Source organism: Pollachius pollachius (genome assembly GCF_949987615.1).
Source record: "Pollachius pollachius genome assembly, chromosome: 4".
In the NCBI taxonomy this organism is placed as follows: domain Eukaryota; kingdom Metazoa; phylum Chordata; class Actinopteri; order Gadiformes; family Gadidae; genus Pollachius; species Pollachius pollachius.
Genome location: NC_136937.1, coordinates 8,069,911 through 8,087,544, shown reverse-complemented (window position 1 = coordinate 8,087,544; position 17,634 = coordinate 8,069,911). Strand labels below are relative to the sequence as shown.

Below are 17,634 nucleotides of genomic sequence, written 5' to 3'. Positions count from 1 at the left end.
CTCTACCAGCCAGCCAATGGGCTTTTCCCGTTTCCCGGCTGACTCTGGACCACGACATCACCCAGGAAACGCCCCCGGTCCCCCTTCTGTTTCGACGAGGTCGTTCATCAGCGCACTAACAATGACCCGCGCGACAAAAAGTGAATTCAAAGCAGATGTCTTTAATGTCGTTCGGATCAAGTCATCAATCATGCTCTGGTACGAGCTGGTGTTCCAGGAGGGGACGTGTCTGATAGGTGGGGCGGGCGGGCCAGTAGTGAGGGGGGGAGAGAGATAACGGCAGCCATTACCTGAAAAGGATTTTTATTATTTGAGTCTCCCAGAGCATGATAGATGAGAAGGATTGGATCCCTGATTTGTTGGACAAAGATAAATAAATAGAAAAAAGCACACCGCTTTGTACTTTGATCCTGGCTAGACCCAGGACGACATTGTCAAAAATATCTTAGTCCCTTTGATGAATGAGGGAACTTTTTCCTGTGGTTTTTCTTTTTTCCGGGGCAGAGTAATGGCTTTCTTTGACTGTCCAGGTGTCTGGAAGAATACTAGCTTGGAGGTCAGATAAGGCGCGGTAAAGCAATGTAACAAATGGATGCAGTGGGAGGATAGACTGCGAGGGCGGGAGTAAAGACTTCATTAAGACTGCTGTATAATGCCAAAGGCTGCAAGGGCATCAAGACCTAGACCATAAGAGTAGGCTATAGATACTGTTGTCTGCTATGCCACTTACATGACAACGTCTTAATAGGCAGTTAGAAGCAATGTGTTTCTAATGAAAAGGATGGGATGGGGTATTAAGTTACACCTAATAAAATGCATTCTAGGACTGCCAAGATAATCTTATGGGATAGGTCTGACCACCAGGGGGTGGTGTTGTATTTCAATTGTCAGGTTATTTATGCATTCATTCTACAATTTAGCACACATCTTATTTTTACATACAGTGTTGTGTAACTGTACAGAACTACAGTGTTGTGCAACTGTTTTCAAGGACTTTTGACTCCTTCAGTGGGTTGTAGGGATGGATTCTAGCAAGAGAAAATTTAGGTTTCAGAAGAATATAGTCTGTCTTTGCCCTTTAGGTACAAATATGTAAGAATAAATGTTTTAAGAAATATTTGGATTACGGTGTCTTATAAGTGAAAGAGATGGTGGATTATTTTAAACACAGTTATATCATAGTAATATGTTGAAGTCCATAGCAGCAAACCCAAACTCATAAAATTGTTAAAAAGTAAGTCTACCAACATCCATCTACTTTGTAACCCTGAAACACAACATGCAATTAAACAAAACACCTAGACCTAAAAAGTCAACCACAAAGTCAACATGTCCCTATCCAAGAGGAAAGGATGTGTGATTTGCATACATTACCCATCATCCATTGCGCTTCTGACTTGGCTGCTGCAGGGTGGGCGTGCCAAGGGAGGATTTGGAGTCGGAGGTAGACGTGCACACAAGAAGGGGGCATTTAAACAGTCACACAAAAGTAACTAACTAACTGGAATTGCTGGCTATGAATATACCGAGACACTGACTCATTGTTCTGTTGCTACAGGAAGCGACTTTGAAGCCACTATATTAGGCTGTCTGAAATGTCTTTCTATTTGTATTTTCAAATTATTAACTTGTGATTCCAATACTCAGACCACATAAAGAACATGTATGAGACAAGAATTTCAATTTGAGGACCCTTCAATGCAAAGCGTCTTGCGCTACAGTGGAGTGCATGTGTGGCCCCAGAGAGAACCGGGCCCCCTACAGCCTGATCGTGTCAACATTCTGCCAATGGAGAAGTAACAGGGAAGTCACAGTGTGTGATTCAACGGTCGAGAGACCGAACCATTTGTTCAACACAAAAACGTTCCATTCGTCGATGTTGTCAGCATCTGTTATTGGTACTAAAGATTGGGCCAGGGGCCAAATCCACTACAACTAAATGAAATGTTTTTCTCCTTGTCTGTCAGCAAGGGGGCAATTTCTCTTATCACCCACGAGCTGGCCAGACTCTTTTCAACCAGCCAGGTTAGTTCTTCAGATAGTGTCTCTTTCTCTGTGTTTTTAATTTCAGAGTCTGACTGAAAAAACCCTACTTAGTAAAACCTGACTGTAACCGTAGCCATTCAATTATTCCACATTCTAGGTTATCTACTGGCCTACCAATTTAGAGAACAAAACAACATGTCAGCCCAACCAGTCCAGATTTAATGATGAGGTAGTGGGGTGAGTTGGTCTGACCTTGACTGGGCCAGGAGGGCTGGGCCAGGAAATGGAGGAAACTCTTAAGAACAGTCACAGGGGTGCAGGAACGTGGAACTAGAAAGGTACACAGGTTCAGTCATCCCCGACATCTGTCGTCTAGTCGGGATTGGATAAAAAAAAAGGACGAAATTAATATTCATTTCCTTATGTACACTAAAATAGTCTAGACACTGCATACCACCCCATCCCTCCCCTCCTACTTGTTGTATGTTGTACGTCTTGGCACTTAATGTACGCCCTTATTGTACGTCGTATTTAGTTAGAGTACTTAGTTATTTAGCATCTTATCCTAGCTATCTTTGTTGTATACGGGGAATAGGTTAACCTAGCGATTGTTAGTCTACCTGGACCAATAATAGCTTACCCAATGGTCTCACCAAGACCCTTTTGTAACTATAACTGCCAAATCGGCGTGTCCTGCGTCCTTGATAACGCCAGGCCTTATTCATTCAGAACAGATTTGTCTCCAGTCAAAACGAGCCGTGATGGGCATTAGGCTGCCGCAGCGTTGATGGACTAGTTGACATGCATAGAGCAAAGTCCAGCATGACAGGATATATAAAGCCTGAGTGTCACCATTAAAACCATCTGCCTTCCCATGGAGGCAAAGTAGGCTAACAGAGGGCTTGAATGCCGCTGTTCCACTGCCCAGGCATACTTAATCTACGTAATGAAATAATCAGAAAAAGTGTTCATAGTTTGGTTTATGCTTGAAGGGCAGTGTCCAGATGGCATGTACAGGACCGATGTGTTCTATTGGTTCGTCTTTTCAAGTGGATCATAATTTGGCTGCCAAATTTGGCCCTCTTCTCTTGATGAGAATTACAATGTGTTGGGCGTTGGTATGGTTTAGCATGTTGGATTTATAGGCGGTTCGGAAGCCGTGCCAGAGAAGCCAGGTGTTACCAGCAGTTTGCGGGCCACACAGTTGCAAGCTGCCAAGCGCTTATCGCTGCTTATAGATTTAAGCTTCTGCCATAGGCAACGCGGGGACCGTATCATCGGGCTTTGGAGTAATGGTCATTATAAACAGTTCAAATTAATGACTTGGCTCCACTTATACATTAAGCCACATTAGTAAGTAATACTTTGGTCAAGCCATAACATTTTTGACCTGTACGAAACCCTGGAATAAATGGACAATTGAAACAACTTTAAATGGTTCACAAGGCAACAGACATTAGGTATCTTCGTTAAAACTAGATACCCTCAATTATTCTTTTTCATTATAGATTTAGGTTATATGAGCAGTCTACCTGAAGGGGTTCATGTTATTCTTCTTCTGTCATTTTTTGGCAGCTGGCAGGCAGTTCAATAGTCTGATACATGTATCTGTGCAAACACATACATACAAACAAACACTTGTTTCATTGAGAAAGCTTATAAAGAGGAATAAGCTTAACTGACTCTGCCTAACAACAATGTGCGCATCCCAGTTTTCCCATTGAAAACAGTATAATTTAGCCCTCTGTGTCCCATTATGAAATGTTCACGTTTTAATGATGCGACTGCAGTCTTTTGTATGAACAAACAAAAGACGACTCCGACATTTCGCAACGGTGTATTTGTTGTTGTGGCACTTTAAAGCCGTCGTTGTGTTTGTGTTTACCTCTTCTCCACTGAACACGTGGGACGAGAGACGCGGGGGTTGGGGAGGGAGGACATCTGATTACGGCGTCCCTGGACCACATCATCACAGTTGTTTAGAGGAAGACTTACGACTGTCTTTACTACTGACAGACAGACGTGTTGTGCTCGGTCAGCGCTAGCGTCTCGTCAACCACCCGTCGTTTCAACATGTCTGACGCACGTAAACCCAAGGACACACTCTATGGTAAGGGGGAGTGGGTCTGTAGCGTTGCTGCTGCTTCTGCTGCTTGCGGTTATATTGAAAGAGACTGAAATATGCTTAGCTACTGTTGTGGATGTTGGCCAAATGTCACAGATCAGCCGCCGTTTAAGAATCGATGCGCCTATCTGATCACGTGTCCCTCTTTTTGAAATCGTTCATATCCTAGTTATAAATTATATTTTTAAGTAAGCACATATATATATGTTATGAAGGACTAAATTAAGCATTATAGATTATGAATTATATTATCATAAATTGTACGCATATATTTGTGTTTCGGATATATGTCGGAGGACTTGTGTTGTCAATCATGATGTAGGCCAAAACCCACATGGCACACAATGTTTATAAAAGGATGGCACAGACAGAGATGCCATTGTTGTTGTTGTTGCCACTGAAACGTTAGTATCTAAAGGGATTTCATCATGACTCACCTGTTCACAGTGTAAGCCAATTAAACGTTCCGCACACAGGCTCTAGCGCAGGCCTACACACCTGCCAACACATGCCTGATGCTGGGAAATAGGTGCACTTGCTCTGTGGATTACATGGGATAGACCGACTTGTAATGATGAACTCAAAATTACATTGAATGTGTCCTACCCAATATAGAACAGAGATCAATAGATATGGGTATAGAATCAGTAAAAGCTTGAATTACTTAGCACTGCTGTTTTCATGAATGGCCAGATCGACAGTGTTGCGAGGGGAAGACTTGGTACTGAACAGTTGATCTGCCACAGAAGAGAGCAAAGTCAGGCTTGTTATGTAATACCAGGCTGACTCTGGGATTTAAGTAGGGCGATGGCACTGTCCTTCTCCTGCACCAGCCTCCTTCCCTTGCCTCCTTCCCTCGCCTCCTTCCCTCTCTCCTTACCGCTCTTCTCCATACGCTGACCACTCTATCTCCAAGTCGCTGTTTACATATATTTCAGCGTGTCGTATTCCAGGCGATTTAACTCTGATGAGATGAAATGGGAAGCAGAAGGATTACCTGGAGGGGTTGGTTGGGGAGGGCGGAGAGCAGGTGTTGACACTAGTAGCACTGCTTGTTATCTCAGGAAAGGATGGAGAGAGCTTGATGTGAAGAGGGAAGGGGGAGGGGGCGGGGGAGAGATGAGGGAGGAAGAAAAGAAGGAAGTGAAAAGCTAATCTCAAGCTGAAATAACATCTTACGTAAGACATGCTCCGGCACTGCTAGACCCGCTCTAGTGCCGGCCTCTGTGGTTGCGTCCCTATGTGATGTATGCATGCGCACGTTCTTCCTGTGTGCCTGTGTGTGATGGCCATTCTTGAAGGCCTGTGCGTTCGTTGAGCGCCTGAGATCAAATGCGACTAAGCGAATGCTGACTATATGTATACAGTGTATGCATGCAGAGGCCAATATTTATTGAAGAATAATGTTGATGCCCACTCTGGAGTTTTATTTTATTTTATACCTGGCCTATTACATTTAAACTGGATAGCTCTTGCAATTGCATTCTTTGATGTTTTCTATTAACTATTCAGTCCTTCATGTGATGACTTCTTACCCAAAGCGATTTGCAGTGAATTCATATATATTTATTATTCACTAATATTCACCAAAACAAAGGGCAAAAAAATGACCTTCAAGCATAAAGAAACTCGTCTCATTTGAATCTTCTCCTGGATCTTACAACACATGTGATCCCCTTGTCTCCCTGTTGTTTTGGTTGTGTGGTACCTCCATCGCAGGCTCCTGGGTGGAGGTGGAGAACAAGGAGCCGACAGAGGCGGTGAGTCGCAGGGAGAGTCTAAAGGGACCTCCGGACACTTCGTCCCCCAGCCTGCAGTGGGAGCTAGAGAGGATCCTACTGGAGGCTCAGCTGGAGTGCGAGCGGAACAGAGACAGGTAAAACAACCACTGTGTACAAACAGCGGTTGAAACCTTCCACTTGGTGGAAGCCGTTGCCGGTATGCAGTAATATAGTTACTGGCTTGCTGGGCTCGCTAGAGCATATGCTCGGTGAAGTCATCCATGATGCCTAAATGCATCCACTTGTGTTGCCTGACTGTGCTTCATCGCATGCTAGTCTACGGTGATTTCAGCGAGGCTTGATTAATTGTCGTATGAAATTAGTTAATTACCCAGAATGCACCATGTGTTCCCGTGCCCAGACCCTCTACTCCACAATTTGTTTCCCCAGCTCTTGCTTTCTACTTGTCCAACTTCCTGTCCAGCTGTCAGTCACTTCCTGTCATTAGAGAAAAACAACCGCCTGACTTTGTAACACCTTTTTTTCCAACTGTCAGTATGGAAAGCTGGGTTAGACACGACCCCATGACCCAAGAGAGATGACCAAAATATTCTGTGTTTTTCCCATCTATTGAGGTCATCTGAATGACTGGCGAGTTTTATTTTATATTCCCTCTCAAATCCTTGGTTTCATATTGGACAAATATATCCACAATGTTATTATGGGATGATATATTATCACACTACAGGTAATTTAAATAAGTCACATGAAAAAATAAATAAAAAAATAAACCCCTTTATCTACATATTATCTACTAAGGATTCATACCCTAATAAAACTACTAAAGGGAATGGTTAGGCTATTTATTGTTTTCATATGAAATAGGTACCCCAGACTCAAATTTGAGCCACAACTATCACATATTCGTTAGTAAAATAAAGTTAGTTTTATATATATTTTTAATTTCATGAACAAATGAACATTTTCAGAATATCACACATTCAATTTCACTTTTATGACTAAACTATCTACATTTCCTTATGATATGACACGGATTTTGAACATTAAGCTTCTTTATTGTGTTAGTATCAATGACACATGTGCTATTGATTGACCGATTCAACAAAGTATTCCAGACATCTTAAAAGAAAATTTAGTTAACATAAAGCCTGGCCACAAGCTAACACACCGTTGGCATATTTAGGCGGTTCCTCAATCCAATCAAATCTCGATGGAACAGATCCCATTCTAACTATGTTTTATCCCAGGCTATAATCCAGTTTCAAGCCTACCTCATATCACCGAAGGAAGATACGCTCTTAATGCCATTTCATGTTGTCATTAAACTCATGCATGTACTCCTACAACCCCACTGAACCGAGACAAAGGTAAAAGTGCGGGCAATAAAACGCACCCGGCAAAGCTATCTTAGCTATCTTAGTACAGCGCAGTGTTTGCTTGTTCATCCACCATGACCTTGTTCTTCAGCTAAAGACATAACTTCCTGTGCACCCAATATTTCACACCACTGGTCGCACCCAACAAAATAAAAGAAGTGACAAAAAACTTCCCAGGGTGCTCATTTGGAGGGGGGCTTTTGGGATTTTCCTCTTTATATGCTAATGTTTGTATATCCATTGAAAAGAACATAAAAAAAACATATTGCTGACCCTGGTTGGCTTTGACGTGATGAGTCAGCGCTTTGATTTCACTTCAAGCACTGATGATATATCTGTTTATAGGATGAGCAAAAATGTAAATGAAGTCTCAAAGCCGCGCATAAATCACATCGGCTATATTTGTGTCTCTGAATACCGACTCCTTGAATTAAATATGACAATTGTCTTGTTTACGTCGGTTGTGCTGGGGAGTTGGATGGAAATTCAGCACCACTGCATTCTGGGAAACTAGAGAGGTGTGGTTTTTAAAGGGGTCCATTTGTTCTCCCCAGTCCTCCCCAGGGGGTGAGTCCACCCCAAAGTTCAGGGTCTCCCCGGCCCGCGAGCAATCTGGACGGGGACTTCATTACCATACAGGTAATACCTCCATTGAATCTTTGGAAAAAGACGGTTTTCTGGCGGCTTCTAATAAGCCTTTGAAATGCCGATTTCAATAATGTTTATAACACCATTCTGTGTGACTCAGCCTTCATATAGTCATTGTTTTAATGTTTTTGGTTTTAGATTTTACATATTCTTTATTTTAAACTGACCAGACCCACATTTTTCCTCCGGGTTTGATAAAGTACGTATTTTCTAATGTTATGCTTTTAATGTTGTTTACATCTCACTAGTAGATATATTATTATTTATTATTTGTGTTGTGATGGTCGGCCTTTCTTCCTACTCCCCTTCCAGGAAGAAACAGACCGGAGGGGGGGTTCTGACTGGGTGTGGGACTGGGCGAGCAGACCTGAAAATGTACCCCTAAAGTAAGACACACACACACACACACACACACACCAACCCCCAAACAGACACACACACACACCAACCCCCAAACAGACACACACACACACACACACACACACACACACACACACACACACAAGCCCACTCACACACTTTGGTGATTTACACTCATATACCTACACACATGCACATGCATAAACACTCACTCACTCGCACACACACACACACACACACACACACACACACACACACACACACACACACACACACACACAAGCACATCCCTCCCCCAACACACACACACACACACACACACACACACACACACACACACACACAAACACATCAACCCCCAAACAGACAGACACACACACACACACACACACCAACCCCCAAACAGACACACACACACACACATACACACACACACACACACACACACACACACACACACACACACACACACACACACACACACACACACACTAACACAACAACAGCACCCACACACACACACACAGATTACCCACCCACTCACAAAATCAACAATCAGTACCTCTGCAGCAGCAGCAGTTTGGACTGTCTGTCTTGCTCAGAGGCACAGGGAGGGGTCGTGCAGCAAACCAACAACCCTGTGACCTTCTCTACCTCCTCATCAAATCCAACCATATTCCCCCCCTGGCTCGGTTTCTACCGGGGCTTCAATGGTGGCTAAAATCTATTAGTATACCATTGATGTTATCGATGTGTCCTTGAGACTTATTCTTCTCCTTTGGTCTGAAGTACTCCACTGTTGAGAACAGGTTCACAAACTGCAAGCATATACTGTATATATACTGTATATATACTATCGTCTGTCCGTCTGTCTGTCCGTCTGTCCTTCCCTCCACCCAGAGACTTTGTGTTCCAGCACCCCAAACAGCAGGGCTCCCTGAGCGTGAGGAAGACGGACGTGATGAAGAGGGGGATCTTCTCCTTCGACGTTCTCCTCCTCCTCATCCCGTCGCTGCTCGCCTCCCATCTCCTGACGCTGGGAATCGGGTGAGGGACGAAACCACCGCCAACAAATGGACAAATGGCTCTTGTTTGCGGCGTCTGCTGACCATGTGTGTGTCTGTGTGTGTCTCTGTTTGTCTCTGTTTGTTGTTGTTGTTTGTTTGTTGCTTCAAGAATCTACATAGGAAAGCGTCTGGCAGAGTCGACCACCAGTACCCTGTGACTGAGGGCGTCGTCGGGGGCGACGACTGCAGATTCTGACCAATCAGGTGGCAGCCCCCGTCGCTCTATTTTCTGTCCGCACTTTGACCCATTCTCCCCCTCCTCCCACTTTGTTTCCTTGTCACCGGGGAAACGAGTGGCCTTTTTTTGCGTAATACTACACTAGCCTGGCTCAACTCGGTTGGAATTGGCTGGGATTTGTGTCTCCATAACGACAGGGATACCCGCGTGAATGTGTGCCCTAACCGATAACGCGCTTGTCTTGTGTCCATGACACAACAAACACACACCCAGCTATTTAGTTTAATGTAATAGCCTGCAGTGAAATTCTTTCGTTTCGTATAGAGACCTTTTATACATTTGGTTTGTTACAGACAGACGGAACAGCCACCATTATAACCATGATTAGCCTTTCAGCTTGATGTTAAATATTCTCCCTTTATTGCATCCTAATGTCAATAGCTCATTGAGAGACGATTTATTTCAGATTAGGCTTGATACACGTCGAACAATTTTATGATATCGACTATCTAGTAGTGTGAAATGTTGTCTTATTGTCTTTAGAGAACGACTAATCAGAAAATAAATCGGTCCTTTCTCCACGAGCTGTTTTGTTTTGCAGGCGAATATCGTCAAACAGAAATCACTATGTTGCGCATCCGTCTCAACCTTACAACCCTAAAAAGGGTATGAGAAATTAGCTTTTAAATTAAATCTGTTCCTTAACCGATATAAGCCTGATTAAAAAAGGTAATTTCTCACCCTTTTTAATCAGGCTTATATCGTTAGAGGAACAAATTTAATAATAACGCGGTTGAAAAGCGAGTGCATAGTGCATTCTCCGTGCATTCTGATACGTCTTCGACACACCAGTTATCGTTGTAATTACTGTTCCATATCCTACAATTTGAGAGATATCTTCTCGCTCTCAACAGCAAGCAGGGCTTACGTCACCGCGACCCACTGGGAGGCGGGCCAGACGCGTTTCTGGTCACGCACTGGAGATGTTACATGTGGACCCCAGCTAGGTAGAGTTCTCCACGATTTTTAAACCGCTAATGGAAACGTAAATCAGCGCGTCATTGGTTTTGGTGTGGTTTGGAGCGGCCATGTCAAACCCCCCAAAAAAGGAAAGGAAAGGGCCAGAGAAGTCCTTGTACTGCTGTCTCCCCTTCTCTCTCTTCGTACAGCCGTCTGTCCATCCATCAGTGTTCCAGGCAAGTCAGTGTCTTTCTGTCAGTCTGTCTGTCTGTGCTTGTGGTCGATATGTCGTCCAGAGAGAGTGGATGTGTTCCAAGTCAGGTCGCTTGAAATCTACTACTCCCAGACCAGCACTGACCTGTATTTCTTTTTTTCTCCCCAATCCAGTATTGTACGATCTTGCTAAAGGACATTCACCAGACTAGGTTTGAACAGACGTCATGGAATGACATTTGTGGTGTAAATGTAAATGTATCATTGGTTGCACAGATGCTGTATCCTATGAAGAATAAAAATGATACATGGCGGTTGCATCTCCTAAACTGTTTTAACTGTTGACTGATCGCCCTCACGCTGACAACCGTATTAAACATTAAAACATCACTCCTCACGACTTGTGGTGTTTGTGTGTATCCAAGCTCTCATTCTTCCCTCTCTAATCCATTTCACTTCTGTAGCACGTTTGTTCTGGCAGCGCACAATTCACATATTCAATTACCGTCAACGCAGCGCTGAGTAAACATGTGTCACCGTCTTTCTGTAAATAAACAGTCGTATTCCATGAAAATCATGAAAAGAAAACAGAAAGTTCCTCAAAATAATTGAGCCCCCCGGGGGGGCACTGGAGCAGCTATCGTCGACGATGTGATAAAGCGTTTGCTTAAAACCCCAACTTCTTTCCCATGCGTGGACGGCAAGGTTGTAAATCAGCCTTTGTGTGTGTGTGTGTGTGTGTGTTTGTGTGTGTTTGCGCTTGTTTGTGTGTGTGTGTGCATGTGTGTGCGTGCGTGCATGTATGTGTGATATCATCATGGTGTTGAAACTCCAAGTCGGAGCTGTAAAGCCTCTATGCACTAACCGTATGACATCAGACCACCGTTCCCCCCCCCCCAACCCCCCTCATCTGGCTCAGCCATTTCTTACCTCACACACCAGACTCCCTCAGCCTTTTTGTTGTTGTCTTTGGTTTTTAACAAGCCACCGCTCCGTCCACTCAGGGAATTTGAGGTTTTACTGCGTTCCGTGAACACGAGACTCGTTTCCCTATCCTGCTGAACATGAATGGCAACACTTAGGGGCTACAAAGGGAGGGAAAACGGCTTGTTCTGTCGTAGTGTTTATCGAGTTGAAAAATACACTCGATAAAAAGAAAAAAGTTTATCAGTTGTTATTTTTGGTGGGGGAGGTTTGTTTAAAGTGTGTGTTTGTGTGTGTGCGTGTGCGCGTGTGTGTGTCTGCCTGTTGCTGGGGTTGTAATGCTACCTCTAAACACACCATGCTGACAATGCAAGAGAAAAAAATGCGGGGGCTGTCTTGGAAAAACACCAAAACAGCTGGACTCCATTCACACTCATCCCTCACTCAGCTATCCATTTTTATTTTTTCTTATGCTTCGTGCTGTGCTCTGTAGCCATAACTTATCCTGGGGATGTACACTAGCATAATACTGCCAAGTTTCATCGGCACTGGTGTAATAGAGGAGTGTTGAATCCCAGCAAGCTTTGGGTTAAGGAAAAAAGCAAGACCCTTTGAACTCAGGGCCATATCATCACCTTTTAACCTGTGTCACAGCAGAGGGACAGTCACAGGTGGGCCTCAGATCTTTCTAAAAAGATTCTCACGCTTAATGGCTGCACTATGTGGTTGATGTTATATATCATATAATGTGTGTGTGTGTGTGTGTGTGTGTGTGTGTATATATATATATATATATATATATATAATTTGACACATTCTAAAATAGTAGGTGGTGTGTTCAGTAATTGCAAAATCAATGTATTCTAAAATAGTGATAGTGAGTATCGATTTATTGCATATCGATGTTGATCTATCGAATAACCGCTATCAATATATAAAATAGGGATTTTGATCTATTAAATTGTGAGGGCAATCTATCAAATAGTGATGTTGATGTTTTTTTAATAGTGATATCTGTCAAATTGTAGGTGATCCATTGAATAGTGATGTCGATCTATTCAAATCGAATGATGCATTATATAATTCAAAAGTCGATGGATTCCCCGATTCTGAGGTAGACGTATTCTAAACTTCAAAAGTCGCAGTATTCATCAAATCGAACGGTCATCTACTCGTCCAATATCAAACGTCTGTCTGGTGTGTGGCACAGGCACAGCATTATTCAAATTCAGCTCTGTGGCCGGGGCTTTGGCTCCCGGCGTTGCGAGACGAGGGCTCGCTGAACTGGAAGGAGAGCCGAGGTCTAGACGCTCTGAAAGACATCCGGCGTTCATTTCCTAAAGTGCCGTTTGGACGTCGGGCCGCGGCTGTCTCTCTGGGAAAAGCATTATCCGGCCCGCCGCTAGTTTGCTCTGGAGAGGGGGAGAGCGAGAAAGCGAAAATGGGCGAAAGGGGTCCAGTTTCAAAGAATACGGGCCTGAGGAGGTATGTTTTACATTCAAACAAGGTCATTGGACAAAGAGGGGCTGATGACTTTAGCACATGTGGTCATCCTCCTCCACAGGGTCTGTGACGGGGTTACATCATATGACGACCGGACAGGCACACACATTTCACACACAAACGTCTGTGGGCCAACCGTGGAAAGTGAGACGGCTTAGCAAATTGGTGAAATTAGGGAATAAGATTTATGGGTGATTGCATTACATTTATTTTGTAAGACGTTTATATTTTTATTATGACCATTATGGTATATTCAATTTGACATTCATTGTTCAAAGTGATGAACTGCCGCCCTCAAAACGATTCGTTTGAGTAATGTAGAGATGTTTAACCTCAATTTTTCATGATTACCCCCCCCCCTCCCCCACACCTCGTGTGATGTGTTGCCCTTTAATGACCCAATCATTAATATCCCAGACAGGCAGCGGAGAAAGCACCATCCATACCTTTGCACACATGGCCTCAACGGTAAACATGTTGTTGGCTCCTGTCACGTACACACCCGAACACACATCTGCCCGATTCTGCTCGAAATCTGGGATGCCAGATTGGACACCGGCAACGAGTAATAATAGCTTCCATCTGGCCCCCCGTCCCCATGGCGCTGTTCCCCCCCCCGCCCCCGTATTCCTGGGAGTGCTCCATCAGGCCCAGACTGCCTGGCACAGACCGAGCTCTGAACTGTATCAGCACAAATGACCCAGTGTGCTCCACTTCTTCAGTGCCTTGTCCAGGTCCAGAGCCTTTTCAGTCCAGGGCTGCTTTAAGTCCAGAGCTGCTTCAAGCTAGTAGTGGCACGCATTGGCTCAGTGGTGTTAAAGTCTGAACGATAAATGACTTGCTTACAGATTTGACTGAAGAGCGGGGTTTATAATGTAAACAGCTCTGCCTGCGGCATTGCTTTCTTTCTCTTTTTTGTTGACTTCCCATTCAAATGTGTGTGTGTGTGTGTGTGCAGATTTATGTATATTTGAGTTTGTGTGGAGTGTGCCTGCATTCATGTGTGTGTGTGTGTGTGTGTGTTTGTGTGTGTGTGCATCTGTGTGTGTGTGTGTGTGTGCATGTATGTTTTTGTGTGCCTGTGTGTTTTTGTGTCCCTTTGTGTGTGCGGAGAAATGGGGGGGTCATCTCTAGCGAGGGGGGTTGACTTTTTGACACCCAGAGAGATCATTTGCAACAGCCCCTCCGTGGGTGTGTATTGTAGGTGAAACGTACATTCAAGACGCCTAGCGTAGGCTGTCGACTGCTCTCAACAGAGCGCCAGCTGCTCCGTCAGTGGTAGGGGGGTTCGGGGTGAGTTGGGGGGGGAGCACTAAAGCAGATGGGGAGACTGTTCTGAGAATGAAGTCAAAGGGGGTTCGCGTATCGCTATGTTAACCCCCCCGAACCGCCTTCTCCCACCGTTCTTCCGAGGGGATGATGTCACCGGGTATGGACAGTGTGTGGGTTTTGAAAGGACACGCCATCCCGTCTGAGTCGAGCTATTCCCGGGATCACGATTGCACACCTATCATCGTTCTTTCCCTATGTTATCCTGGTGGGTTGTTATTCGTGTATTGTGTTACACACTGTGCACAGTTGCACAATGTTTGCAGTGGTTACACCGACCACTGAGAGTTCATTTGTTTTTTAATCTGATTTCCAGCAGGCCCTGCTCGCCCTAACAAAGTATACCTTTTTATGTATTAAACTGAAACATTATATGCATACGCTTAGCTCAAAGTAATGCCATTTCTAATCCAGGGTTTAAACATTTCTGTGGACCATCTCAAATTCACAGGCCGAGCCAGAATCCATTGACATTTCAAAGGGATTTCAAATCGTCATTATTATTAACGACTTTAAGATTAACTTTCCCTTTTACCCACATCGAACCGCGGAAATTAATTATTTTTGGAGCCCAAAAAACACCTCATGAAGTCATGCTTATTCATCTAAGGGGGTGGGAGATTGTGTAAACCAAATAGCCGGTCTGCCCAGGAAGCCAGAACTATTTATTAAGCCTGCCTGTTGCCTTGAAGAGGTACAGCCAGGGACTAATAACAGAGACTCCACCAAAGCTTTCGCCGCTGTAATTTTGGGGTTTGGAAGTCGGTTCCCCGCTCTCCTCCGGATTGGGTTTTTTCTTTGGAACTGGGATCCAGTGTGTAATTGCCTGGGTCTGCTCCCCACACTGCAGACAGACAGAGTCAAGACAACGCAAACACCCCCGAAGGCTAATGAGCTCTGAGCAGAACATGGACGCTGCTGCTGGCTGCTGCTGCTGCTGCTTCTGAGGTGCGTCATGTTGTAAACATCAACATCCACCCCACCACCACAACCCAGGAGTTGATGAGATGCTCGCTGTGATTCTTAACAAGGAACGGCTCGGACAGCTGTTAAATGTTTTATGTTTCTAGAGGCTATCTGGTGGTGTTTATTTGCGAGAGAAGAATATTGTAAGCAGAATGACGTTTAATAGGAAAATCGACACCGGATAGATAGGTTTTGGAATGTCGTTTAATTCCTGAAACGCATATAAAGAGCAACTTATAATTGCTTTTCTTTTGGGTATACAGATGAATAATCACAGATTGATAGAATATATGCTATTAGCCAATTGAACGCCCTTTTATATGCAATTACTTTCTTATCTGAAAACACCAATCTCTTTTTTCTTCTAGTTCAGTGGTTTAAAAGCCACACACCTGAAGCCGACCGCTAAATACTAGGTAACAAGACATTGACAGAGAATCATTTGTATAAACAATATATATAAAAAAATAAAATAAACCTGCCTCCCCTCTTGTCTTTAAGGAACCCATTACGAAAAATCTCCACAATGATGCAGAACAATGCAGACCTTAAAGACAGCCTGAATCACATCAGGATGAAGCCCAGCTGTCCCCCTGCTCATCTTCTCCAGCAGGGAGACAGGCACACATACAGGCACACAGACAGACAGACAGCGCAGCCTCAGAGACACCAGGAGTGTGGGTCTGAGTCAGAGCCAGCGGCCCGTGGCTGATCTCATTAACCACATCATGACGTGATCGTCCCAGACTCTCCGTCTTGGATACGGGCCATTTCCTGGCTCCACGCAGAGATACCACATTGGGGGGGGGGGGGGGGGGTACTACCTGATCCAGAACATGGGGTCAAAGGGCAACACGGATCGATCCAAACACAGGGCCAATTAAGCATGGGGTTGGAAGCCGTTGAGAGACTCACGAGTCGCGGATGTGAGATGTCTAGACGGAGGAGGCTACCCCAGACAAACCACGACTCTGGTGGTTGACGAGGAGTAACTACGACCTGTTTGGTTTGTTGTTTCTATAGATACCGGTGTTTACAATTTTGTAATCTATTTTCATAGAGTAAGTCTACTTCTTGTTCCCCCCGACCACTCAGTGTTGTTTGTCGTTGATGAAGGATTTCAATCTTTAATGTACCAGGAATTGTGAGTCAGTGTTTGCCTTCCAGAACAATCATAAAGCACCGCAGACCCTTCATAACTCCATAACTCAATTTGGCGAGAGGCAAAGTTCAACCTTCAAACTAAGACAAATTAACCTGTGATGAACAGCACCAAAGAGCACAGCTCATGGTTTATGTGCAACCCTGTTAGCCAGACATGCTAACGTTTCAGCCTGCCTCCGGGTGCCTGCGTGGAGCTATCCAACCCTCTGTTGGCAGCCTAACGTGGGCTTGTTAAGGCTCCAGGGCTCCTTAACACCCTGGTTCCTTCCTGCTCGCCCATAGAGCAGGAGGACCAGGACGCAGAGGAAACACAGCCATGAGAGAGAGAGAGAGAGAGAGAGAGAGAGAGAGAAAAATAGGGAAGGAGAGAGAGAGGGGGAGAGAGAGAGAGAAATAGGGAAGGAGAGAGAGAGAGAGGGGGGGAGAGAGAGAGAGAGAGAGAAATAGGGAAGGAGAGAGAGAGAGAGAAATAGGGAAGGAGAGAAAGAGAGAGAGGGGGAGAGAGAGAGAGAAATAGGGAAGGAGACAGAGAGAAAGAGGGGGAGAGAGAGAAAGAGAGAAATAGGGAAGGAGAGAGAGAGATAGATAGAGAGAGCATGTGGGAGAGAAAAATAGCGAGAGAGAGGGAGAGAGAGATAGGGAGAAAGCAAGAGAGTGGGAGTGAGGGAGCGAGACAGTGAAGAGGGAGAAAGAGAGAAGGTGTTAGGAGGTGTGAGGATCAGAAGGATGGAAAGTGAGAGAATTGCCTGATGCTTTAGGAGGTGTGTGAGGGTCATAAAAATGGCAGCTGTCAGAGGTGGCAGGACCGGTCTGGATGTGCACGTTAACGCACGTGTCAATGTGTGTGTGTGTTGCGTGCGTGCAGGTGTGCTTGTGTGTTTGTGTGCGTGTGAGTGTCCAACCGCGAAATCAACTGGAATAAACGGTTTAGTTTGTTTTATGTTTTGCAGAGGGAGGGATATGGTGGAGGGGAGAGGGGTTGGGGGGTTAGAATGAATTTCCACAATGGATAAAACATGAGTCAGTTGACCACATTGGACACCCAGAATGTGTGTGTGGTGGTGTGTGTGTGTGTTTGTGTGTGTGGTGTTGG

At 44.6% G+C, this 17,634-nt stretch overlaps 1 protein-coding gene across 1 annotated transcript; it reads left to right on the top strand.

The window, feature by feature from the left end:
• Positions 1-4,059: 4,059 nt before the first annotated feature.
• On the top strand, positions 4,060-9,502 carry LOC307075260 (BCL2/adenovirus E1B 19 kDa protein-interacting protein 3; the record flags this gene model as incomplete). Its single annotated transcript, XM_079735801.1, has 6 exons — positions 4,060-4,096; positions 5,831-5,987; positions 7,784-7,868; positions 8,190-8,263; positions 9,138-9,284; positions 9,414-9,502. 6 exons carry the CDS (start codon positions 4,060-4,062, stop codon positions 9,460-9,462), a joined length of 549 nt encoding a protein of 182 aa, XP_079591927.1. The 3' UTR covers positions 9,463-9,502.
• Positions 9,503-17,634: the final 8,132 nt, after the last annotated feature.